The sequence below is a fragment of the Dama dama genome, chromosome 11 (genome assembly GCF_033118175.1).
Source record: "Dama dama isolate Ldn47 chromosome 11, ASM3311817v1, whole genome shotgun sequence".
Taxonomy (NCBI): domain Eukaryota; kingdom Metazoa; phylum Chordata; class Mammalia; order Artiodactyla; family Cervidae; genus Dama; species Dama dama.
The window spans coordinates 37,588,062-37,615,021 of NC_083691.1; the positions used below are offsets into that span (position 1 = coordinate 37,588,062).

The 26,960-nt window shown below is 43.5% G+C and overlaps 1 protein-coding gene across 7 annotated transcripts in view; it reads left to right on the forward strand.

Moving 5' to 3' along the window:
* The window catches only part of AAK1 (AP2 associated kinase 1), a 168,096-nt gene that overhangs the window by 55,473 nt on the left and 85,663 nt on the right, over nt 1-26,960 (forward strand). For all 7 annotated transcript variants that reach the window (XM_061155134.1, XM_061155135.1, XM_061155136.1 and 4 more), the window contains exon 3: nt 19,779-19,897. In XM_061155134.1, the coding sequence (XP_061011117.1) occupies nt 19,779-19,897 (119 nt within the window). The remainder of the gene's footprint in view (nt 1-19,778; nt 19,898-26,960) is intronic.

Consider the following 26,960-nt stretch of genomic DNA (forward strand, 5'->3'; position numbering starts at 1 on the left):
TGAAGTCCTTAAAGCGGGAGTGATGGTCTCTGGAGACAAGAGGGGGGTGGAGGCAAGGATGGGACTGATCCAGAGAACTTAGAAGAGAGAGAGCTGTGAAAGTTGAGGGACACGGGGTGGATTCAGGATTTTTTAGGACTTGAGAACTGTTGGTAGGAAAGGATGGTGGAAGGGAGATGACGGCTTTTGGGGTTAGATGTTCTTAAATGATGCCTTTGACCCTGAGAATAATTTTAGTAACAGAAGTGGGTTGTTGTACTCTATAGATCTGTCGGCAGTGAGGAGAGGGTGTTATCCTGGGGAATAGGATCTCAGAGCCTTTGAACTCTTGTCTGAGCCAGGTTGTCGATGTGCTCAGCATTGGACACTCAGGTTTCCTAGGATTGAATCACTAATTACAATGAAGTAGGCTCAGACCAGACAGCATCTCTTAATATTCAGCATCCAGAGAAAAGCCTAGAAGCATCTTTCTATTTAGAATTTCCCTGAAAACAAAACAAAACAAAAAGAATTTCCCTGAAAACAGTTCCCATACCTCTATCCTATATCTTGCCCACGTAAACTTTGGTCTGATTTTGTCTTCTGCTAACTGCTTTTCACTTGGTTCCAAACCCTGGACTTGTGGTAATTAATTACTGCTTGAAGGCTGAGAGGTAAGGTTCCGCGTTCCTTTTACAGCCCTGGTAGTGGGAGGCAAGTGCAGTGAGTTCTCCTTCCTCCTCCTTCACACAGACCTTCCCCTCCGGCCAAGACCACGTTTCCCTGGTGCCCGAAATTTCCCAGGGTGCTTTAGTGAAGATGAAGGTCAAAGAGATAAACCAAGGATGGTGAAAAGACTTTGAATGTAAGCATACAAATGTCATCTCCTCCAGCCCCACTGCCTCTCTGATGTAAAATGAAAGCCCGGTCAAAATGTGCCACTGCTTGGGGTGGGGGGGTGGTGCCTTACACCTCCCCTGGGGATGGATGTGGGGGGATGGTCAAGGGAGGTCTCTTGCCAGTACCTGGTGTCCTTTCTGCCATGATGTAGATTGCAGACTGCCTCCTGCTGTTGGGGTTACTTCAAAGGGCAAGAGAATAGGGATTAGGGCCAGCATGGAGCGACTGTAACTCAAGCTTTGTAGCTGAAATCCCTCCCTCAGTCTGGTCCTGCAGGCAGGTCTGGGAAATGATCTCCTCCACTTTGCTGAAAGGTAGAAGATGTGCTGAAAACTGACGCCCCAGGAGTTACTTGGCGCTCTCCCATATTGTCACTCAGCTTTCCCTGTCATGGGGTTGGGGGGGGGGTCACCTAGAATGGAACCGGGTAGGAAGAGTTAAGACGAGGGCGCCGTTTCGCCCTCATTGTAGGGGAGTGCAGTGTATTATAGAGCAGCCTGGTTCCTTGGTCCAGCACAGCAACCCACTTCTAACTGGGTGGTACCAAAGGTCAGAGTGGAAAGTTCAGTAGATTCGTTGCTTTGTTCTGTCTCACTCTCCTTATTGCTAAAATGGGACTTCAGTCTCTGAATGGATGATGGATATTTGGATGGGAAAATCACAGAAGAATGTGCTGGAGGATACTTATTTATTTATTTATTTTTAATATTTATTTATGTACTTGGCTGTGCCAGGTCTTAGTCACAGCGTGTGGGATCTTTAGCTGCAGTATGCAAAATCTTAGTTGCGGCGTGTGGGAGCTAGTTCCCTGACCAGGGATCGAACCCATGGCCCCTGCTTTGGGAGCCCAGTCTTAGCCCCTGGCCCACCAGGGAAGTCTTTGGAGGAGACTTCAGAAGCATGCTGTGTAGGTGGGCTTTAGGAAATGGGCCTGCTAGGCACAGATCCAGGGCACAGGGCACATGCCTAGGTTACTGAGGTTCTCCTGCTTAGGGAGTGAGCCTGTGGTTCCTCATCAGAAAGGCGGGTATAATAATACTGCCTCACAGGGTTGTCATGAGGATGCAGTTAGTGGGTGCATGCGAAGATGCTTGGCACAGAGTTGAATCTCGGTCGTGCTATTTTTGGATGTGTCCTAAACAGATGTGCTGTCAGGTGGATGGAAGATGCGAAGGTAGATGGAGCATAGGCCACGTGGCCCTAATGCTGTGGTGTGTTTTATTGTATGTGTGTTTCTCTCTCTTCATATTTTGATGACATTAGTGTTAACAGCAGAGCAGGTTTTTCAGCCAGCTGTCTAGGGTGGTGATGCTTCTGGTCAGTGAATGACTTGAGTTTTTGAACTCAGAGGCCCATTGTTTTCTAGGTCTTTGTGCCTATCTGTCACCAAGTGAACTCAGGCCTTGAAGAACTTTTCATAAGCATGGTTAATTGAGCTGATTTTTATAATTCACCGGCATTCACTTTTCGAATGTTTGTGTGTGTATCATGTGTTTATATCATGATGAAACTCAAGCATAATTGCCAACATATAAATATTTTAAGATAGTATTCTCTTAAGGACTAATGCTCCTTTTATGGTTGGTGTCAGTCATATATTTTAATCATGAGAAGTCACTGAAAAGAGAAGTCGAGCTAGAGTCGTGGTCTGGGGAAGCCTGGGAGAGTTCATGGGGCCTTCTAGATTCCTCTCAAGACCACTTACTCCCTCTCAAGGCGATCATCTTTCTCCTTTTGTTCCTGCTTAGTACTGCCATCAGGACACTCAGGGACTGCTCCACCTCACTGCCCTGACCATCATGGACGGTAGGGAAAATTTCCCAGGAAATCAGCCAGTCAAGGTCAACAAACTATCAGAATTTTAAATAAAGACAGGATCAGTAACAGCCCTGTGTGCCCAGCCGTACTGGAGTCTAAGACAAAACGAAAAATCAGTACTGATCCTGTCTTTATTTAAAATTGAAATTTTTTTCATTCTGTATTTTTTTGGCCATTATTTTCACTTAAAAATACATTAAAATGCTACGTATCTTGATTATTAAGTTTTGGGGCACTTGTATAAATTTCATGCCCCAGGCTGTTGGCTCACTCCCCTCACCCCAGTCCCAGTCCTGGTTTTACCCCCCGGGGCAGAAGAAATTTTCTCCGCATGGATTTTCATTTGTTGGTTGGTCTTGCTGTGCTCCTTCCTGGTCGTTTTTGGAATGGAAATACCTTCTTAATATGCCTCCCAGGGTTTGGAACACAGATTTTTCTTTAAAAATAAACAACAAAAAGAGTTGTTTTTTTTTTTAAATAATTTAAGAAAGGTAATATATGGTCATTATTGAAAATCTGGAAAATAAAAGGATAAGGAAGAAAGTAATCATCTATAATGTCATCTCTCCCAGGTAACTCAGTCTTAGAAAATTTTTTGCATGTTTTTAATCATCGCATTTTGTTGTACTTTCTTCTAGCCTGTTCACTACAGATATGCATTTTTACATAGCTGTTCTTAATAAACTCAGAACTTTGTATCTTATTCTTTTTATTGACTATATTGTGCACATTTTAACATTAGAAATGTTCAGTATTTTAATGGCTATGTAATATTATCTTATATGAACAAGCTTTCATTTTTTTAAACCAAATCTTATTGGACGTTTAAGTCATTTCCATTTTTCATTAATTTGAGTAATTATTTTCATCTTGAGCATTTTTGCACCCAATTTGTGAATATTTCAGAATATTTCTCTAGGGTAGATTCCCAGAAGTGAAATTTTGGAGTCAAAAGATCTATTGGGCTTTTTGTACATGTTTCCATGTCGCTTTCCAAGCAGTGCCAGCTGACGTTCCTACCAGAAGGTATGGCTGCCTAACTCAGACTGTTTCATATAGCTTGGGGAATACTCAGCTCTCATTTTTTCCCTCGCCTCAGCTTTATTTGAACTGTAGCCTTAACAGAACTGGATGCTTGGGTGGTCTCCAGAGCTCTTACTTCCCGGTTGGCTGGATCTGCTCTTCAGATCTCTCTCCCTTTGTTGGGCATCAACCTCTTAGAACCCCATGACACCTTGCTTTCTCCTGGTGCCTGTCCAGGCTCCCAGGTGAGTGAGCACTTTCCTAGTTAAGCTTCAGATATTTTCCCCCTAGGCTTCTGGCTGCTCTGCACTGACCCCATAGCCTTTTCTTTCAACCCTTTGTTGAGATGCCCCCAAGACTCGGATTATTGGAAGACCCCTCTTTCTCCCTAACCCATATTGCTCTGTTCTGTTTTAGTTGGTACTCACTATCGATCGAATTGATAAGCTTATGCTATTTTGGTGTCTGGACTGTTGAGGCTTGGTCTCTGCTTCAGTGAAGCTTGGTTTCTTTACGCTGTTTGGCTCCTGGGTCTAGTCTGATCTCAGCTGTGGCCGAGGAGCTCGGGAGCTGGCCACCCCTGGAGCTTATCAGCATCACTGTAATTCCCACTGACAGCCAGAAACTGACTCCACAGCCCTGTTTCTCTACTGGGTTTCCCAGCTCCCGCTTCCTTTGGAGTCCCTCACCAAGTTTCTCTTTTCCCGCTGAGGAATGTCTTGAGCTCTCAGGTCTTCCCTGGGGCAGAAGGGAAGGACAGTATGGTGCCCAGGCAGATCTCTCTAATGTACAGACAGCATTTTCATGTCAGGCCAGGGCTAGGGTGAGACACTCACCTCAGTGCGGAATTGAAGACAGCACCCAAAAACTTAGTCGCCAACAGCAGTGTTTTAATGTAATATTTAAAAGATAAAAATGAATACAAAAGGGACTTCCCTGGTAGTCCAATGGTTAAGAATCCGCCTTGCAATCTAGGGGACATGGGTTCGATCCCTGGTTAGGGCACTAAGATCCCACATGCTGCGGGGCAACTGAGCATGAGTGCCCTAACTGCTGAGCCCACGCTGCAACTAGAGAATCCCTGAGTCATGACGATACCCTGCATGCTGAAACTAAGACCCGACGCAGCCAAATAAATAAATATTTTAAAAAAATGAATGCAAGAAACCGTGGTAAACAAAATACCATAATTTAAAATAAAACCAGTACCAGTTTAATAGTGCTATACCTAGCTGTAGGTGGCACTAGTGGTAAAGAACCTGCCTGCCAATGCAAGAAACTCAGGAGACAGGATCCTTGGATCAGGAAGATCCCCTGGAGCAGGGCATGGCAGCCCAGTCCAGTATTCTTGCTTGGAGAATCCCATGGACAGAGGAATGTGGCAGGCTACAGTCCATGGGGTCACACAGAGTCAGACACGATTGAAGTGACTTGGAATGCATGTACTGCAGCCTGAGTCAGAAGGAAAAAAATCATTAATACTGACTTTGTCTTTTTGTACCTATAGCAAGTATCTCACTCCACTCACCTTAATCTTGACCCTGGCTTTACCCCAAAGGCAGAGGAAGTTTCCCCACGTAGATTCAGTGTGTTGTTTGGTGCCGGGTGCTCCAGGGCCCTGCGGAGACTTACCTTCTTGACAGGCCTCCCCCCAGGGTGCTCCATGGCTGAGCTCTTCTCTCACTTAATGTGTATGACTCCACACTGTTAGTCTGAGGACCCCACTCCGTCTGAGAACTAAATCCTCTTCTTTATGATTGCTTTCTGATGATCTCTGGTAAAAACCATCTCTTTGGCCTCCCCAAGTAATGAGCACTTTGAATGCTGGAGATCTTATCTCCCCAACTCCCTAACCTTGGTCTTTGAGCCCAAGGAAGGCTGCAGCACAGACCATGTCCCTCATTCAGGTGCCCTGTATCTGCCCTTTCCCAGATGGATTTTCATCATTTTCTTACTTAGAGCTTTGTATATTAATGCAGCTTCTGTTTTAATGTAAATCTAGTTTTTTGTTTTTTTTTTAAAGTACTTATTTATTTCACTGTGTTGGTCTTAGTTGCAGCATATGAACTCTTAGTTGCGGCATTCGGGATCTAGTTCCTTGACCGGGAATCAAACCCAGGCCCTCTGCACTGGAAACATGGAGTCTCACTCACTGGACCACCAGGGAAATCTCTAAATCTAGTTTTTAACTTAAGAATTATCACTCTTCAAGTATAATTTTTAATACACTGTTCTAACACTCTGTTTTGGATGCTTTCTATTAAAGGAAACTGTATGGTTAAAATTATTAAAATTTAGATTGTATCAATGCTTATGTATTTTATAAACATACTGGTGCAAGGTGTCAGGGTCATTGGATTGCAAGGAACAGAAATTTAATTCAAATTCGAGTAAGTCAAAAGGAATGCATTGAATAAATATAAAGGAACCTTCCAGAACCCAATAGCAGGAGTGAAGCTGGATTTTGTGAGTACTAGAAAGTTATCAGGTGTCTCTCTGCCCATCTACCTCCTCTTGGAGCCTCATAGTCTCGAATTGCAGCTTCTTCCAAGTATCTGCTCTGATGGCTTGCTTTTTTTTTTTTTTGACAAAACACTCTTCTCTGCTTATTTGTGAGCATGTATATGACTGACAGTAGCTACCAGCCTGGTCCACATGGTTGTCCCACACTGTCTTAATTCCAGTTCCTAAGTTGGTACTCAGATTCTCAAGAGAGAATGTGTGGCTGCTACCTGCTCCTGGTCCAGGTAGCGATGGCCAGGAGGAGGCAGCCATCTGATATAATGTATCTGATCATCATTTCAGCATTGGGTAGAGCATATGGTAAGCTAGGCCAATGTGTTTCCTATAGTGAATAAAAATAAAGTAAAATCTTTGCCCTTTGAGAGAAAGATTATAGTCCTTCACAAAGACTGGTTTGCAGACAAGTGGGATATAATCAGGGTTAGAAAATAAGGCAGGGATGGGCATTCTGTTAGGTCAGAGTTCACATAGGAGCTCAGGTTTGAGTTGCACTTGGACTTAAAGCTACTTGTTTACTAATTAAAGAGAAGGCAGGCATTCCAGATACAGAACTTGAGCAGAAAGCACCGAGGCACTAGGGGACACCGTCCAGGCCCTCAGCTCTGTGTGGGCTCCAGACTCTCATGGGCCTCGTCTGCTACATTAAGGGTAGGATTTCATCTTGTAGGTGGTTGGGGCTAGAGGAGTATTATCAACAGGGAAGTAGCATTCTCACATTGCTATTAATTTATGAAATATCTATTAATCATCTACTGTGGACCAAATGGGCTTCGCTGGTAGCTAGTGGTAAAGAATCCACCTGCCAGTGTAGGAGATGCAGGTTCGATCCCTGGGTCAGGAAGATCCTCTGGAGAAGGAAATGGCAACCCACTCCAGTACTCTTGCCTGGGAAATCCCGTAGGCAGAGGCTCACAAAAGAGTCGAGCACAATTTGGTGACTCAACAAGAACAGCAGCAGCAAACGTACCAAACACCGTGCTGACCCCAGGCCTCCGGGAGTAACAGGAAGCTCTTCTTGCCCTTGTAATTGTCTTTGGTGACTCATTTTTCAAGTGCCCCACCTAGAGAATAATATGGAATGTTGTTCGTACACTTGCATAGTATTCAGAGTCCTAAAAGCAGTGTTTAATGATAACCTTAAAGTATACATAGTACGCTTTATGAAAAAATATAAAGTATCATATAGTATATAACAAAGTACTATGATGACATAACAGGTCTTTCTGCCAAGGCAGAAAAAAGTGGTTCCTTCTTTGCTTTAGCCTGTTTCATAGGGAGATGAACACGTCACAGGAGGTCACAATACATTGTGCTGAGTGCAGCAATAAACGTACAGGCCAGATGTGTGATAATGAAAGGCAGGGGGATAAAGTAATTATCCTCTAATTAAAAAAGAGAAAAAGCCAGGGAGGGCAATTATCAGGGAAAGGGAAGACTTCATGGAAGAGGTGTTATTTTAGCAATGTTAAACTCCCATTATCTAGCAGAGGGTTGGGTCAGAATGTTCTCCGCAGAGGGAATGACATGCAGCAAAAAAGTTCTCGTTCTGAAAGCTTGGTGGTAGAGGAGAGAGCATGGGAAGATAGATTCTGGGCCAGGACAGGAAGTATTCAGGTTATCAAGGTCTAGAGCATATTTTGTTGGTGGGAGTGTAAAGTGATACAACCACTTTGGGAAAAGGTCTGGCAGTTTCTTCTAAAATTAAATATATACCCACTCAGTGGCGGAGCACTTACACTCTTATTTGTTTTAATAGCTAACTTGTGTGCGACTCTTGTGACCCCATGGACTGTAGCCTGCCAGGCTCCTCTGTCCGTGGGATTCTCCAGGCAAGAATACTGGAGTGGGTTACCATTACGTATTTACCCAAGAAAAATAAAAGCATATGACACAAAAAGACTTGTAAGAGAACGCGTTTAGAGTTTTGTTCATAATAGCTCCACATTTGAAATAACCCAAATGTCTATCAGTAAGAGAAAAGATACACAGGTCAACAATAAGAGCAACAAGCTACTGATACCAATAAAAACTATTATGTTAAGTAAAAGATCCTTACACAAAAAAGCATATACTGTATGATTCCATTTATATGAAGATTTAAAGTTGATAAAACTAGAAGTAGATTGCATCCAGGGGTGATATGAGGGTGGGATGTCTGGGAAGGGGTTGAGAGAACTTTCTGTGTTTGAAAGGTTTTATATCTTGTTAGGGGTTTGGGTTACTTGACTGTGCATTCACCAATATGTATCCAATAATATTCTTAAGATTTATACATTTCTCTGTAAATAGATTTTATTTCTACCCAGCCCCTTCAGAAGAACTGTAGATTCTGAATAATAGTTAAAGATATGCTGAAGTGTTTAGGGTGAAGTGCATCAAGGTCTACACCTTTCTTGGAAATGCATCAAAAATATGAGTTGATAATTACGTAGATGGATGATAAATATGTGATAAAACAAGTGTAGCAAAATGTTAACAATTGTAGACTCTAGGTGGTGAGCATATGGAGGCTCTCAGGATGATCTTTTTGATTTTGCTGTGTGTTTGAAATTCTTCGCAATAAAATGGGGGGAAATATAAAAGTTCTTAGCAGACTACTGCATTCAGGAAGTTGGTCTTTATTCTGACTTTGGGAAGTTAATGAATCTTTTTAAGAGGAGTTTTTAGATATGAATTTAAGAATGGAAAGAGATCCAAGGCATGACACGTAGAACTCTATTTTAGTTCTGGTAGGAAGAGAGAAGAGCATGAAGGAGTGTCAGGGGTGAAAGAGCAGTGTGAGTTCCAGAGAGATTTAGGGGATAGAATTGTTAAGACTTGGGAAATGGTGAGTTGGGGTGGGAAGGAGATTGGGAGCTGGTGCACAGGTACTGGGGAAGGGGGAACGACCTGGGAGCTGGTGGACGGTGATGGGTAGTCCAGTCAGACATCCTGAACTTCAGAAAAAAGGCTTTAGCATGAAATGAAGTTGGAATGCTGCTGCTGCTACTGCTGCTAAGTCGCTTCAGTCGCGTCCGACTCTGTGCGACCCCATAGACAGCAGCCCACCAGGCTCCCCCGTCCCTGCGATTTTCCAGGCAAGAACACTGGAGTGGGTTGCCATTTCCTTCTCTGGAAGTTGGAATGGGCTGTGATTAACTGTTGGGAGCTGAGAGAATGTCACCCTGCTTTCCAGTTTGGGGACTTGTCTCCCTCATAACCAGGAGGGTCGAGGAGATTAGGGTGACCTGGACAAAGCAGATGTGTTTGAAAATCAGTTTTAATGAAACCTAAAGAATTGAAAACTCTTCTATTATGTACCTTTGATGTCAATGCCTGTCCCAGGAGAACAAAAGACACAGCTCAGCCTGGCTGCTGAGCTCAAATCACCACAATAGAAAATGCTCTTTCTGGAACAGAGCTGGTTAACCTGATCTTACTCCGAAAGCACAAAGTGCAGAAACTGAAGTAAGCTTTGAAGCATGAAATTAGAGTAGAATGCTCTGGAATTAACAGTTGGAAGCTGAAAGAATGTCAGCCAAACTTTGGCTTTGCAGTTTTTTGGAGAAAGTGGACGAGTAACACACATGGAGTGTTGGTGGAGGGACCTCCCTGGTGGTCCAGTGGTTAAGAATTCGCCTTGCAATGCGGGGGATGCTGGTTTGATCCCTGGTTGTGGAACTAAAATCCCATATGCTTCAGGGCCCCTAAGCCCGCATGTCTTGACTAGAGAGCTCCTGCACCGTTACTTACAGAGCCCACACGCTTTAGAGTCTGTGCCCTGCAGTGAAGAGCCTGCACACTACAGCTGAGACCCAAGGCGGCCAAAAAGAAAATAAATATTAAAAAAACAAAGTGTTGGTGGAGATGATTCGAGCTGGGGCTTGGGTGTCTGTGGTGGGGGCTGACGAACCTGGGCACAGATTCTGCGCCCTCTGGCCGGTCCCAGCTGCTCTCCTGGTTTGTACACCATTTGCTAGAAGATAGCTGGCACCAGAGGCTTGAGGGAGGGTGGGGGTGAGACAGTTCCTGCCCAAGAGGCTCTTCACTCCTTCAGGTGAGGGATGTGGCAGCAGTGGGCACGGGGGTTTTGATTTCTTTTCCTTCTCAACTGAAGAGGGTTTTTCTTTTCAGCTCAAGTGTTCTTTTTAAAAGAAGGAATCACTCGGGGAACAAGTGGCACTCCGACAGTGCAGAGGTTTCTGTAGAGATTGCACCTGTGCTTGTTAACCCAGAATACCATCCAGTGGGCTTTGTCTCAGAGGACCCATTGTTGTGCTGGGCTGTGCACTCGGGTTTTGCTCTGTGGATGGGCTGCCTCATCCCTCATGGGCCTTCTCAAAATATGTCCCTTCTTCCCCTTGCTAGATTCTAACCTCCTGAAAAGCTGGCACTGTGTAGCGTGTCTCAGTTTGGTGTGGTGTGGCTTTTTTGGTTTGGTTTGCTTGTTTTTGTTGGTATCCTTAGGGTGCTAGGCAGACACCTGAGGACCATTTATGCAGGGGCACTGTGCTTCATGACACAGGCCACCGTGAGGTAGTCGTCATCCTTGTCCGTGTGCAGTTTACAAGTTTCAGGGAAAGAAGCCATCAAACCAGGAATTACCTAAGTATTGAATTATGCTCCTGATACATTTGGAAGGAAAAGAGGAGGGTGTATGTATAGCAAGGTATGTAACCTGATCAGAAGAGGAAGGGAGTGGGGACTGGGGCAGTCAGGGGAGGTTCATCAGGAGGGTGACATCGAGCCTGAAACTTGAAGGATGGCTCGTGGGAGCTGCTCAGTCCAGGAATGAGGTGAATAGGGCAGAGGGAGGGATACGCATAGCTATCTTTAGGTAGCGTGGAGCACAAGCAATGTGTGGGAAGAAAACAGGCAATCGTGGCTGGAACAGAATGAGCAGTGAGAGGCTGTGATGTGAATGAGTCTGGAGAGAGAGATCTCACATCATATCATGGGGTGCTTTGCGAGCCATGTCAGCATTTGGAGTTTCCTTCTAAGGAGGGCCAGAAGCCACTGTGGATTTTCAAACAGGAGAAAGATACTCAATTTCTGTTTTTATAAGATCAACGTGGCTTGTAGTATAGAGAAGAGAAAATGGCTCAGCATGACCTGGGGATATCAGTGAACAAAGACCTTGGCCCTGCTGATGTTTCTTACCATTTCTGCATTTGCTAGACAGCTAATGCCATGGAAACAGTTCCCACAAGGCGGGCCGGGTGGCTCTGGGAAAGGCCCTTGTCTGGTCGATCTCCGATGGTGACAGCCCAGGCCCAGTGTGCTCTGCTTTTACATGCAGTAATTCACAAGCCTCTGCTGTGTGTGAGCCAACCTGATTTCTTTCTTTCTTTTTTAAACTTTTCATTTCATGTTGGAGAATAGCCCATTAACAATGTTGTGATAGTGTCAGGTGAGCAGCAAAGGGACTCAGCCTCCATATACATGTATCCATTCTCCCCCAATCTCCCCTCCCATCCAGGCTGTCAGGTAACTTTGAGCAGAGCTCCCTGTGCTGTTTATAGTAGGTACTGTTGGTTATCTGTTTTAGATGTAGCAGTGTGTACATGTTTATCCCAAACTCCTTAATTATCCCTCCTACTAATTTCTTTAACTGTGACCTTTTGTTCCAGAAGGCAGGTACCTTCTCTGGCAATTCTTGGGGGATGGAGGAGACTTTTGCCTAGAGAGAACCCCTGAACTTCAGATGCTCCCCAGTTGTTACAGTCCTAGAAAGGAAGAACCAGCTGCCAGCTGCGCCGTGTTCAACCTGGGCTGTGGCCGTAATTGGGTTCTGTTGATGTTTCTGGACCACTGCCAGAGTTTGCCAGTGTCTGACTGTGCCCACAGCTCCCGGTGGGGAGAGAGGAAGTTGAGAACCTCCAGTCATCCCCCATCTGGGTGTTCTTTCTGCCTGGGGAAGGGACTTCTTTGACACATTCCCCAGAAGGAAGCTGGCACATGGTGGTTTTTAATTTGAGGCGAGTGAGGCGAGATTGATGTTAAAAAAACAAACCCCAAGTCCCCACTGAAATCAGTGTTGAACAAATGCTGCAGATTGACCTTTTCTCCTGCAGAATCTTTGCTGTGCTCCTTGCCATCTGTTCTAGAGTTTAGAAAACTTCCGTTCCTTCTGAAACTTTTGGCAAAATATGAATCAGTTTCAGCCTCTTGGTCGTCACTCCCTGTGGGAGCTCACAGACACTGCACCCAAGTTCTCCCTCCCACCAGGCCGGCGAGGGAGGCCAAGCCCTGGGCAGGTCCCTTGCCTTTCGCTGTGTCTTTTCCCATACCTTCCCTGGTAATGGAGGTGTCCTGTAGGGTCTGCTGTGAGGAGGGAGAGTCAGCAGAGGAGAGTGGACCAAGGTCAAGGCCAGGAATTGGTATACCTGGATTGCCGCCCTCTGGCCCTGCCTCTAGGTGGCAGCACTGGGAAGCCACTTGGGCTTCTTTCTCTGTGCCTCAGTTGCCCAGCTGGTCAAGTAGAGTTCGTCATACATGTCCCGCTACTTTACAGGACTCTCATAAAAGTCGAGGTCGGGCTGTCTCGTTCAGTCCTAGCCTGGAAATGGGTTTCCTTGACTTGCACAGGGTTGAAGAACTTTTCTACAGTCATAGCCAGGATTTAAAAATGAGGAGATTTCTCCTAAAAATGGAGCTTTTGGAAATCAAAAAACTTGGCAGCCCTCAGCCCACATTCCTCCATGGCAACAGCTGGCCTTCGCTGAGAAGCAGCCGCCTCGTGAACGGGGCGTGCCCTTTCTGGTTTGCCCGGGTCCGCCCCTGCTCACGATCTCCCATCTGCAGACTCCCTCTGTACACTTCGTTGTGCCTGCACTGCCTCCCTGCTTTAGATGGTCTGTCTGGCCCCTGTAGGTATTTGAGTTTATGCCCTTTATCTCAAGAAGATACTCCAGGTTTAGAACTTTAACTTTATGCCCTTTATCTCAAGAAGATACTCCAGGTTTAGAACTTTTAACAACATTCAGATACCACCTGTATCTGTCATAAATACAGAGGATTTGGGTGGGGAGGAGGTAAGGCCAGACCACCTGTATTCATCATATCCCTCCTGTGGATATAATGGTGTCTCGCCTGTCATTTGGTCTTCCCCAGAGCTAAGAGGTGAATCTCAGCCACCCTTGAAAGGTGAAAGGACAGGGCCTCAGGGAGACTGTGGCTTTCCTGAGCCGGGGTTTGAACCTAACCTGCTGGACTCCACAGGAATACTCCACGGTCTCAGTGTGGGGTGGACCTGGCGGCCCCGCCCCCACTCCCAGCTCTGCAGGCTGCCTGTGCACGTGTGTGTCAGTGGTAGGCTTGTAGGTGAAGGCTGTTTGCCTGACTCACAGTGCTGTACTCCTTACCTTTATTTAGGGATATGCAATATTCTTCGGGTTTTTTTTTCTCCTTTAAAGCAGTTTCCCCCCTTTTTTCTAGCATCTTTGTCAGAATGAATATTCGGCAGATAAAAGGAAGCTGTGTGTAGCGCCACTGCAGCATCTCCTGTAATCCTAGGTCTCCGAGGGACCCGTTCATTTAAATACCACTAATTTGGTCTTAATTTCTGCAGTTGAGGAAATGGAGACCAAAGAGCTCCAGTAACTTATCTAGTGTTGTCCTTTCTTTTATATCTCCTGGGTAGATACCACTTTAACTGGATTCACTCTCTGATTATTATTTGTTAACTAATTTTTGGCTGCGCTGGATCTTCATGGCAGTGCGTGGGCTTTCTCCAGTTTTGGGGTAAGGGGCTACTCCTCAGGGGCGGTGGGTGGGCTTCTCATTTCGGTAGCTTCTCTTGCTGGGCACGGGCTCGAGGCACGTGGGCTTCAGCATTGTGGCATGGGCTCGGCTCTTTGGAGGTATATGGAATCCTCCTAGACCAGAGATTAAACCTGGATCCCCTGCACTGGCAAGCGGAGTCTTATCCACTGCACCACCAGGGAAGTCCTCTCTCTGTCTGATTCTTTAGTGAAGCTTCAGAAAGCTGTTTTTTTTATTTTATGCTAGCTTTCTGTTAGTTCCAAGAGAAACTGCATTAAGTAAATAGTAGTCATTGGGTTAAACCTTATTTTGAAAGAGAATCACAGAACGTGTAGGATGGAGAAGTGGAGGACATGAGCAGAGTGTGGGTCTGGGTGAAGTTTCCCTCGTTTTAGTTTCCTCTGGCTCTGGTTTCTGTTTCCTTTCCTCTCACACAAGTGGAAGCCACTCCTCAAGGTGTGGATGGGACCCATGATAGGAAATGAAGTTTCCTTTTACCTGCAGGAAATAAGCAAGCTGCAGATGTTGGTAACCCAGACTCCAGGCTCGATTTCTAAATATCCACCAAAAACCTCTTTGGCAGCAAATCCAGAAACCCTGTCTCAGCACCATGATGGGCTTCTTTGTCTCACGGTCTAATCATTCTCATTGTCTGCCCAGCTGTTCCCTATCTCTGTGCGTATCACTGCTCAGATCATCAGTTTGGCATTTTCCTTCTCTTCTCACTCACCTTCCCTCCCCATCCCTCACTCGTCCTTGCTAAGTGGAGTCACTGGTGTTTTGATTCATTCAGAACAGCCCCCAGGGCCTGGTACCACCTAGAATGATTGCTTATTTGAGATAAAGCCAGGAGCAGTACTACAGTTACTTCAAAAGCCCCATTGCCAGTATTGAATAGCATGATCAGGCTCCTTGAGAAGGTTCTGTTTAAAAGATTTCAGTCCAGATAATAATATTGATGACCATGATCTCCTGTTGATGTCAGAGTTGAACAAGATTTTAGAAATTATATAGTCCCCTCTCTTTGAATTACAAAGGACTTCCCTCGTGGCTCAGATGATAAAGAATCTGCCTGCAGTGCTGAAGACCTGGGTTCAATCCCTGGATCGGGACGATCCCCTGAAGAAGGGAATGGCAACCCACTCCAGTATTCCTGCCTGAAGAATCCCATGGACAGAGGAGCCTGGCAGGCTGGAGTTCAGGGGGTCACAAATAGTTGGACACAACTGAACGACTACACTTTGACTTTTTCTTTCATGTATTACAAATTCTCACTTTCCTTTTTTCCCTCAGAGATAGGTAGCCATTTCTGTCATCTTTGCTTGAGAGGTACAAGTCCAAGTTATCTCAGTAATTTCATTGGTGACTCATTGATACTGTGCTCATTAAAGCCCAGGACAGTGGTAGGAAGCAGGTAATCCTGAATTTAAAAGATGAGCAATCTATTGGGAAATGCAAATTAAAATCACAATTAAATATCACTACACACTCAATTGAACTGAACACACTCGATAGAATGGCTAAAATGGGAAGACCAATAAAATCAAGCGTTGGTATTAGAACAGGGTCCATATTTCTCTGTGTTGTGTCAGTTGCTCAGGCCTGTCCAGCTGTTAGAGACCCCATGGACTGTAGCCCACCAGGCTCCTCTGTCCGTGAGATTCTTCAGGCAAGAATACTGGAATGGGTTGCCATTTTCTTCTCCAGGGGCTATTCCCCACCCAGGGATCGAACCCGAGTCTCTCATCTCGAATTGCGACAGGGCAGTAATTAGCTTGAGTTGTGTAGTAGCTGCTCCTTTACATGGACCATATACTTTGGTTTGCCACAATCTCCACCACTCTCTGTAGTCTTTTCTAATCTCTCCTCATTAAGAGGAAAGTTAATTCATTTTTGAGGACTCACTATGTATCAGGCACTGCTGTAGGGCCTGAAGATACAGAGGGGAACCAAACACAAAACTTCTAATTCATATAGTGAGTGGAAAGTACCCATCTGCATCATCAGAAATTAGAGGGAGAAAGTGAGGCCAAGAGTACTGTGTATTTTAGGGAAAGTGGGAGAAAGCATGTTTCTTTGTGGAAATAAAAAAAAAATGTTTCTGCATTTAAAATGAATTGGTAAAAGTGAGTCTGTCAAAGTTATCCTGTCCTGCCTCTTTCCCTTACCTCATGTAATGGGTCAGATCCTTTTTCCCGTTACAATTAAATATATTCACGAATTTTCCCAAGAAATGGATTTCAGCAAAATCCTGAAGATTATGTTAGTGTTTCAAAAAATGCCAGTAGGCAGAGCAATTGGCACAGGCTCCAGTGGGCAAACTGGCACGGGCTCTGCTGAATGTTAGCTTTTCTTCCCTCTGTGCAAACTCTCCCCAGCTCAGCTTTAGATTTTTCCATTTAATCAAGATGTAGGGATGCAACTCAGTCTTAGGCAAGCACCTCTCTTGAAGCCTGATAGCTGCCTTCTGTGATCCCCATATCCTCTCCAGCTGTGGCCGTGCCTCTTCTCACCCGATACGTGTGGCGGATGTGGGCCTGTGGTGAGGAAGAGTTGTGCTGTTTGCTCGCTACCTGAAATTTACACTCCTCTTGGTCAGCCATGTGGTGAAAGTGACTAACATCTTTAAACTGACAAATCCTATCAGGCTTTGATTTTTTTCTTTTTTAAGATTTTCTTTTTTTTTTAATGTGGATCATTTTTTAAGTCTTTATTGTCCTTGTTACAATATTATTTCTGTTTTGGTTTTTAAGCCCTAATTTAAATGCTTCTTACCTGCAAGTGCCCATGTGGCGCTAGTGCTAAAGAACCCCCCTGCCAATGCAGGAGGCATAAGAGATGCCGGTTTGATCCCTGGGTTGGGAAGATTCCCTGGAGGAGGGCATGGCAACCCACTCCAGTGTTCTTACCTGGGAAATCCCATGGACAGAGGAACCTGGCGGGCTACAGTTCTTAGGGTCGTCAAGGGTCAGACACAACTGAAGCGACTTAGCATGCAGCATGCTCCTGCAAATAAGCCCCTTGATAGGCATAGATGCCTAAAACGTGGTTCTGTTTGTGGGAAGCATAAGGGCTCATTTCTTTGCCTGTAGATTAATTTTGGTCATAGACGTTGAGAGTCTGGGCTGGCATTTCTCAACCAGTTATGCTTGACTGGATCCTGCCGTAGGCCTCAGAACCCATTCTCCAGTTCTGTCTGGAAATGTCATCTTGCTACCTGATGAAGAAAGCTGCACTGCTCCCACCTGGTGGCAGTTATCTCGAATTGCCACATCACCAGCCTGCTCCTCCAGGCTCACCTTGTCCTTTAGTGGTGCCACATGTCACAGAACTGTAGGAACCAGTCATTCCCAACTTCTGTTCTGCAGCACTGTCCGGTGTCTCCTTGTGACCTAAATGAGTATTGCACAGTTTTCACTAAGTGGAAAGAACATTTTTTAGATAATTAGGACAATAACACCAGCCCAGGTTCTGCCCACAACTAGCCATTGGGTCCTAAAAATGTGGTTCCTCCTCCCATAAAGCAAAGTGCTAGGACTTAACACTCTGTAGCAGCACTGCTTGAAGAAGGAAATGGCAACCCACTCCGATATTCTTGCTGGGAAAATCCCATGGACAGAGAAGCCTGGTGGGCTGCAGTCCGTGGGGTTGCAGAGTCAGACATGACTGAGCAGCTGAGCAGAGCACAGAAGCCCGGCTGGTGCAGAGTCTGCAGTTCTGTGATTGAAAGAGAAGTTCAAAATCTGTAAAAGGAATACCCACTTGTTCACAAAACAATTACTATTATGCATAGAAATTTTATAATTTATCATTTATATTAATACTATCATTTTCTCCAGGTTTAATTGCTTATAAGACACATCATGAATTTAATGGCTTTTTGAGGGGACAAGGGAAGACAAATACTACCGCATTAAATGTATATATTTATTACAAGAAAATTCTGATCCTAAAAATTATAATGTAAAAATATGCATCTTAGAATCGCATTCTTTTGCATGTGTGTTAGACTTCTATCAATAGAAGTCGATGCATGCTAGAGTTTTAAAAATCTTTTATGGTAACTACTCAAAATTGTAGAATTAAATTGACAGTTGAGCAGTATGAGTGGACTTTATTATAAGAAAATGAAAAATGTTGAGGTACAAAGATTAGAGAGATGACAGCTGAAATGAAAGACTGGATGGTAAATTTTAGTGTTTGTCTGAGTACTGAAGAACACAATGACAGGAAATACACAAACATGCAATCTCTGCTAAATCATTATCAAAATGCACATTTGGAACATTTGAGTCTGTTCAAAATTTTTTTTAACACAGAATTATATGTGTGCTTTATGAAAAAACGCAACAATGCTGTATGATTAAAGTTCTCTTTGGTTGCGTGGAACAGAATCCTACTCAAGTTAATTTGAAAAAGAACTGTTATTATAAAGATACAACTGGAAATACTGAGAACATTGACAGACAGCTGCTGGAGGGCTGCTGGGTCTTCGAGGGTTTCGAGTGGAATGGTTGGGACCCAGGTCTTATATCACAGGCCTGAGGTCTCTATAATCACTACTGATTGCCCTGTCTCACGCCAGGACTGTGCCATAACCCCAGCTCAAGTTCCTGTACTGCTGACTTCCCTCTCTGTTCAGCTCCATCCAATTAGTCATCACCTCCATGCAAAGAGGGCTTCCCTAGTAGCTCAGCAAAGAACAGCCTAGCAGTTTTTTTTCAGTACCCAGGGTCAATGTGCAGGGTAGTACAAGCTAAATTAATGCAGGTGTGTGAGCAGGCAGATAGACTACGTGTCTGATACAACTGCTGCTTATCCCAAAGCTTCACCTTTGATAGCTTTGCTGCACCTTATCTACCCAGACTCTTTTTGACAGTGGCACTGAAGGCCTCTGACAGTGTTTGAAGAGTGAGGTCAAGGTTAGGGGTTCTAAGAATTTGTGGAACACCAAAGTATAACCAGTTTAGAGCATTGAAGGATTTCTGTTAGAGTTATAGTACTCTCTTTTAATGAATTATGAACTGTGTTTTAGAGAAGGGTTAGTGCAGACATTAAAAAAATCTGCCCAATAATCTGTCGTGCTCCCTAGTGGCTGCTGTGGAGAGTAGCTCTTTCCTAACTGTCCGTGTCTTCTCAGCAGCCCGTGGGGTAGGGAGGGCAGAAGTAATCCCCCACGCGTGTTGTTGATTAGTCAGGGGATGAGGTGAGGAGGGATGAGAAGAAAGGAAGGGAAGGAGATTCTTGAAATTGATTGCCAACTATCTTAAAACAGTTTTTGAAATAATTTCCAGGCCTCTCTGTTTAAGTATTGGACTTAGGTGTTTTTTGTTTTTTTTCTTTTAAAGAAGTCCTTGGTTGAATCTAATCTCTTTGAGCCTCTGTTTTCTTCAGTGAGTAATTGTTGTCTTACAGGGAAGAATATCACCTGGCTTCACAGGATTGTGGTATGAATTAACAAGAGCTCTGTGCCCAGGAGAGCAGTTGGAATGTAGTTCGTTCTTTTTTTTCATCTGTTCATTCATGTGTTTATCTATTATTGTTTTCCTATTTTGTTTTGTTGTTTTTAGGTAGGAGTTCAGGAACAGTTTTTCTGATTCTTGCTACCCTATCTCACAAATGATACCTCTGAGTCCCAGTCTTAAGAATGCATTTTGTGCCAGACCAGCCCTAGGCCTAGCTGACGACGGCATCAGAACCATCAGCAGTGACATCACAGTCTGCACCCACACGGTCATTCCACTGACGTCTACAGTGTGACTTACAGGAGCCTGTGTGTGCTTCTCCCCCAGGTGGATTCGCCATCGTGTTTCTGGTGAGGACAAGCAATGGAATGAAATGTGCCTTGAAACGCATGTTTGTCAACAACGAGCATGACCTTCAGGTGTGCAAGAGAGAAATCCAGATAATGGTAAGGTTGCCCATCAGACTTGGGCTCACTTGTTCAGATGTCAGGGAGGGACTATGCCCTCTCATAAGAAGGCCCCGGGGTGGGGGCGGGGGGGGGGGCTTCTTTCCTTCCCTGGGATGACAAGGAGGCCTCGCCCAAGATGGGAATGAACAGCCAAGGGGCATAGAGTGTTGCTCTTGCCTCAGTCATTCTCAGCTGGAGAGTTGAGGAGTAGAAGCAGTTGAGAGAACTGACAAATTTTCAGGTCAGAGAAATAGGTTGAGGCACTGGGAAAAATGTACTTAACAGCTTGGTTCCCAGAATTATTAATACTTACAGAGATCTGAGGTTGCCAACGAACCTCTTCTTGTAGTCTTATTATCTATCAGCTACCAGTCCTAGTTTTCAACCCTCTTAAATCCTTCATCATTCTGTGAACATAGGCTTCCACACCTTTGTGTTTTCTCCATGTTGTCCTTCCCCCCCAGAATGCTTCTCCTTTTTTTTTCTTGCCTAGAAATGCTTACTCATACATATTCTGATTCCACTTATAAAAGGTTAAGAATAAGCAAAAGCGATCCATGGTAATAGAGATCAGAAAGTGGCTATCTGGTTGTGAGAAATTCACTAGAAAAGGGTATATGGGAACTTTCTGGGCCACGGACGTTGTTCTGTATCTTGTTTTGGGTAGTGGTTATGGCTGCACAATTGTCAGAACTCAGCTGGGCACCTTAAAATCTGTGCCTTTTATATATTAACTATATCTCACTTCTTAAATCCTCAGTTTTCAGGATTTAGGTTCCTCTTGTGTTTAAAGAAAGAGACCCCATCTGTTAGATATTTGATGAAATATTTGTGGATGAAATAATGTGATTTCTTGAAATTAAATGAGTGGGTTTAGAATAGAAATAAGATTGGCAATGAATTGATTATTGCACCGGCAGGGTGATGCATATATGGGAGTTTGTTGGAGTATTCGCTTTTTTTCACTTCTGTTTGACATTACACATTTAAGAAATTTGGGTAGTCCTTTATTATGCCTTTGTATTTCCTCAATACTTCTGTTTGTGTCAGTTATGTTCCTTATCATGTTATTTTATAAGTAATTTAGAAAGTAATTTAAAACCAGAGACTTTGTATTCCAGTACATTCCCCAACATAAAGGAACTACTTAAACTTTGGATGAAATGAATATATGAATAATGATCGTAGCAGATGCACGTGTCACCTAGGGGTGATGGCTCCTTTGTGCCCTGCATTTTAATGTTCTTGGTAAGAACATTAAGAAAGAGGTCCAGAAAATGGGTGAGAGTGGCATCGTGGGGATTTCCCCAGGCTTTGCTTGCCTTTGTGCGATTGCCCTTTCAGTGGCTACTTGTAGAGTAGCAAGTTGTAAGCTCAGGATTTTACAGAGCCTGGTAATATGTAGATTCCAGAAAGCTGAAACTATTTGGGAAGAAGCTGTTGACAGAAATAAATTTGCTGTCATCATTGCAAAGCAAGCAAAACCCCCTCCCCCCAAGGCTGATATACGTATAGTCAGGGCTATATGTGGATCTGTCCTCAAGCACCAGTGTCCTCCCACCCCCCTGCCACTTGGCTCCCAACAGCCATGCTCACTGTTTCCCTTTGTCCACCCTGTGTTTTCTGGATGCTGTTCCTCCTCCCCTCACCTCTCCTTTTCCTTGCTCAGCTCTCACACTTCACTTCCCCTCTTTGCTTCTGCTCTCTCCTCTGCCCAAAATGCCTTTCTCATTTGTTTTCAGGTGTTAGAGTTAATCCCACTCTTTAATTTTCTCCCACTCATTCAGAAACAAGTTTGGAGGGCTTCTTTTGTGCTGGGCAGGTTTTAGAATAAAGGAGCTAAGAAGTCGTGGGCCCCTTAGGAGCTCATAAATTAATGGACCTGATTTGGAATTATATGGTTCACATTCTGGTGCAGCCATGTATTAGCAATGAGAATTTTATTTTTTAGTTTATCTTTTTCTAAAACTTAAACACTCAAATAATTGGAGTAAGCTTATTACAAAAAACATCAAGCAATTCCCTGAGGGGTCCTCCTGTGCCATTGCAAGGTCCCAGAGGCCACCACTTTTAGTGGATTCATTTGATATATTTCTAAGTAACAAGCTGATATTGCTAATTGTCCTCCCCCTCCTCCATTTTAGGCAGTAGCTTTGGAAAGTAAAAAGTTAGCTTTTTTTCATTCCCTACATGCCCTTCCCTCCAAATACTTTCATTATTCTCATTCCCATTCTTCCAAAATAGCCATAAGTTTGGAAATCTGTCAGTTATGTTAATATTAGTTTTTATATTATTATGTAAGAAAACATTATTTTTTGCCGAGTCTTCTAAGTGGACTATGATGACTATTCCTTTCTTTTTTTTCTCCCCACTGGAATTAATCGTTGTCTTTTTTGTTTGTTTTTTTAGGTTTTTTAAATCTGTTTTCTGTGTGCTTTTGCACAATTTCAAACTCTCCCCCAAGTTGTTTAAATCCTTTTAAAAATACTTTTGAACACATTCAGTGTTCTATCTTCTTGAGGAAATCTCTGTCAGTCTTCAGACTTGATGAAATCTGAGTTGGTTGCTCTCTTGGACAGTTTACTGTTTTATCTTGGAATTTTCTCGCCATTCTTTTTGCTTCTCTTTCTCGTCAGATTTGTCGCCTCCTCTTTTCGCTGTGCTTTCTCCTTTTGGTGGAACTTGTCCTCCAGGAGCTTCCTGATGTGTTGTAGGTCAGTTTTTGGTAACATGCAGGTCTGGAAGTATCTTTGTTTTACATTCACACATGTGATAGTTTGCATGTGAAAGTCTGGATTGGAAATAGTGTCATTGAGATACTGAAAGCATTGCTCTACTGTATTTTAGCTTCATTGTTGAGTTTGGGAAGTCCAAAGTCATTCTAATACCTTGTCCTTTGGCTGTGACTCATTTTCTCTCCCTAGAAATTTGTAAATTCTTCTTTGCTTACAGTGTTACAAAATTGATTGATGATATATCTTGGTGGGTGCAGTTTTTAATTTATTATGTCTGTTGTCTGGTGGTCTCATTTAGTCTACAAACTCATTTCCTTGTGTGGGGAGAATTTCAGTTCGTCTCATTTGATGACTTCCTTTTCTGTCTTCCTTTACTGCCAGTGTTAGTTCTCCTGAACTGATTTTCTGACTTTTTGTTTTCTTCCTTCTATTTTTCATTTCTTTATTTTACCCTTCTACTTTCCAGCAGATTTTCTCAACTTTATATTCAACTATCCTGTTGCATTTTTTATATATCAGGCTTTTTAATTTCTAAGCCCTTCTTTTTGGTTTTGTTTTGGATTTTGAAGAAGTCCAGTTTATTAGTTTTTCCTTTGGGGGATTGTGTTTTTGGTGTAACTTCTAAGAACTCTTCCTGGCTCTCAGCCCTGAAGATTTTATTTATTCACTCTTTTCTGTAAGTGTTTACATTTTGCATTTAAGTCTGTGAGCCATTTTGAGTTAACTTTATGTAAGGCATGAGACTTAGGGTGAAGTTCATTTTATTGTTTGTGGGTGTTCATTTGTTTAAAAGGTGATCTTTCCTTCGTTGAGTATTCTTTAAAAAAAAATCAGTTGGACTTATTTTTGAGGGTTAATCTCCAGGCATTTCTCTGTTTTCTGTTCTGTTGCATTGATCTATGTGTCTATCCATCCACCAGCGCCACGCAGCCTTGATTACTGTAGTTTTATAATAAGTCTTGAAATCAGACTGATTCCTCCTACTTCTTTTCTGAAAATTGTTCTTAATTATTCTCATTCTTTTGTCTTTTCACATAAATTTTAGAATAATCTTATCTATATCTACAGAATGTTCTGCTATAATTTTGGTAGGAATTTCATTACACTGGTTTATCAATTTGGGGAGAAATGACATCTTTTCTCTGTTTAAGTCTTCCAGTAAATGAATATGGCACCTCTCTCCATTTATTTACATCTTTGATTTCTTTCAGCAACATTGTGTAGTTTTCAGCATACAGGCCTTGTATGTATTCTGAGATTTATACCTCGGTTTTCATTTTTGTTTTGAATGAGTATAAATGGTATGGATAATTAATTCCAGTGCCCATGTTTTTACTGCTAAGATGTAGAAAATCAGTTGATTTTTCTGTGTTTATTTTGTATCTTGTAACCTTGCTGACCTTGTTTACTGGTTCTATGAATTTTTTCTCCTTTCTTTAGGATTTTCTATGTAGGCCACCATGTCATTGAATAATGGAGGCAGTTTTATTTTTTCCTTTCTGATATGTTTCTCTTTAACTTCCTTTTCTAACCTTACTGCACATCTCCCTCATTTAATTATTTATTCAATCATTTATTTGTATCAGTTTGTTCTTAGGCATATTAATTTTGTCCTTTTTTTCCCCCTTCAGTCCATTTGCTATCTTTGGTTCATACTGGGTAATTGTTGTTGTTTCATCTTTCAGTTCACTGATTCTTTGCTCTCTCCCTTCCATTCTGCTGATGAGCCCATCCATTGTGCTTTTTGCTTTGGTTATCGCATTTTTCAGTTCTAAAATTTCCATTTGGTGGTTCTTTAGGTTTTCCGGGTTTTTGATGACACTTCCTGTTTCTTTGCTGAGGCTTTCTGTTTGTTCATTTGTTTCAAGCATGTCCTTAATTGCTGGTTTAAGCATTTTTGTCATAACCGCTTAATCATAACTGGATGATTCTGGATTTTTGAAGTGAAAGTCACTCAGTAGTGTCCGACTCTTTGTGACCCCATGGACTATACAGTTCATGGAATTCTCCAGGCCAGAATACTAGAGTGGGTAACCTTTCTCTTCTCCAAGGGATCTTCCCAACCCAGGGATCAAACCCAGGTCTCCCACATTGCAGGTGGATTCTTTACCAGCTGAGCCACAAGGGAACCCAAGGATACTAGAGTGGGTAGCCTATCCCTTCTCCAGCAGATCTTCCTGACCCAGGAATTGAACTGGGGTCTCCTGCATTGCAGGTGGATTCTTTACCAACTGAGCTATCAGAGAAGCCCAAATCTGTCTTCTTGGTCACCTTCATTTTGGCATCTATTGACTGCTGTGTGTTTTCCATGTAGCTTGAGATCTTCTTAGTTCTTGGTTTGACAGACAATGTCAACACTTTCATTTTGTGCTATGAGCTTCTGAACCTTCTGTAAACCTCCTGTTCTAACTGGTTTCTGCTCTGGCAGAGGACTGATGGGATTTGAAAAGTGTCCTCTTGTGACTGCTAGGTGGAGGTAGAAGTTTAGGTTTCCTGTGGGGCCTCTCTTTTCACCCCAAAAAGTGCTTCTCATTCTTACTGGATTGGGGTAAAAGTTCCAGTTTCCTGTTAGGCTTCCACCGATCCTTCCCTGGCTGGGAAGTGGGAATGCCTTACTACTATCCCCTCTGGGGCTTCAGTTGATGCCATGGTGGTGGCAGTTGGCCTTGTTACCACTTGGTGATTGTGGAAGTCTTGACTCTGCTTGACTTCCTCTCCCAGCACCTCAGAGCTGAAGGTCCTGACTCAGCCCTCTCTTGACACTGCCTACCCGGAAGGGAAGCTTAGAGGGATTTGCTGCAGACTAGTGAGGTTGGAAGTCTAGGCTCTCCATTTGGTCTTTACTGGCATGGCTGGGTCAGGGCCCCTGGTTTTTTCCATGGCTTTTGGCTGGCATAGAGCAGTTAGTTTCTGTGAGTTCTGTCTTACTGGGTTGCCCGTTTTCTGGGTCTGTCTGGAGAGGGCAGACTTTTTAGGTCTGCACCCATTGGTGTTTTCAGTTTGCTGGCTTCTTCAGTTTTCAGTCGGGGAAACATATGGCAAAAAGAAAACCCAGGCAGCCCACCACTGTGTTGTTCCTTGGGTCCCAAAGTTCCTATTCAGTCTGCCCTCTACTCAACATTTCAGACTTTTGTTATTAAGTCAATTTTTAAAAATTCAGTTTTATGTACAAAATATTTAAGTGTACTTAGCAGGAGAAAAGGGAAAAGTACATCTACTTCACCTTCCCAGAAGCAGAAGTCTTCTGTTTATGCTTTTTTAAAAAGGAAGCACTTGGACTTCCCTGGTGGTACAGTGGATAGGAATCCACTCGCCAATGCAGGGGACAGAGGTTCCGTCCCTGGTCTGGGAAGATTCCACATGCTGTGGAGCAACTAAGCCTGCGAGCCACAACCACTGAAGCCCATGCACTCTAGAGCCCAAAAGCCACAACCACAGAAGCCCATGCACTCTAGAGCCCGGAAGCCACAACCACAGAAGCCCATGCACTCTGGAGCTCATGCTCCGCATCTAGAGAAGCCATTGCATTGAGAAGCCCACACAGCCCACACACTGCAACTAGAGAAAGCTCACTCTCACTCGCAATGATGAAGACCCAGCATAGCCAAAAATAAATTACTTCATTCACTTCTAAAAATAAATACTTTACATCATTTAGTAAGGCTTTTGAAGGAAGCAGAGATAAATACATGTATTCAACTTTTGAAACAATTCGCTACTACTTTTAATCAAAAGTCCTGTGCAATATTTTTAACCCATACTAGACTCCAACTTCTGTCAAATAGAGGCTCAGCCCCACCTCTCTGAGCTATATGTGTATATAATACATGTTGTTTGGATTTGCTTGAGAAAACACTGGAAGGATGGAAGAGAAAGAGGAATGGCAGAAGGGAAGAAGGGAGAGAAAGAGGAGGGCTCCCTGAAGGAGATGGGGACTGGATTTGAAAATGCTTGTCTGCTATATTTTGGTTTTTGAATGTTAATATGTTACTCATTTTTAAATTACATTTTAAGTGGTTTTATAGTCACTTAGATGAGTAAACAAGGATCCAAAGAGCCTTCAGGTTGAGTAAGGACAAGCCATGTGCTATCACCGTCATGTCCTCCTTTGGGAAGGTTTTTGGATAGGGAGCTCATGGGAGTGCCATAGATCCAGTGACTGTGGACTGTGTCATTTGAATAAAGGCATTCACCAGAGATCTGTGAACAAGATGGAGAGTCTAGGCTGGATGCTGAGTGTAATTGCTACTGTTTGTAATGGTTTCTGATCAGTGATTTGCTATTAGTTCAGAGGGAACTTTCTAAGAAAAAAGCACTGCAGCTTA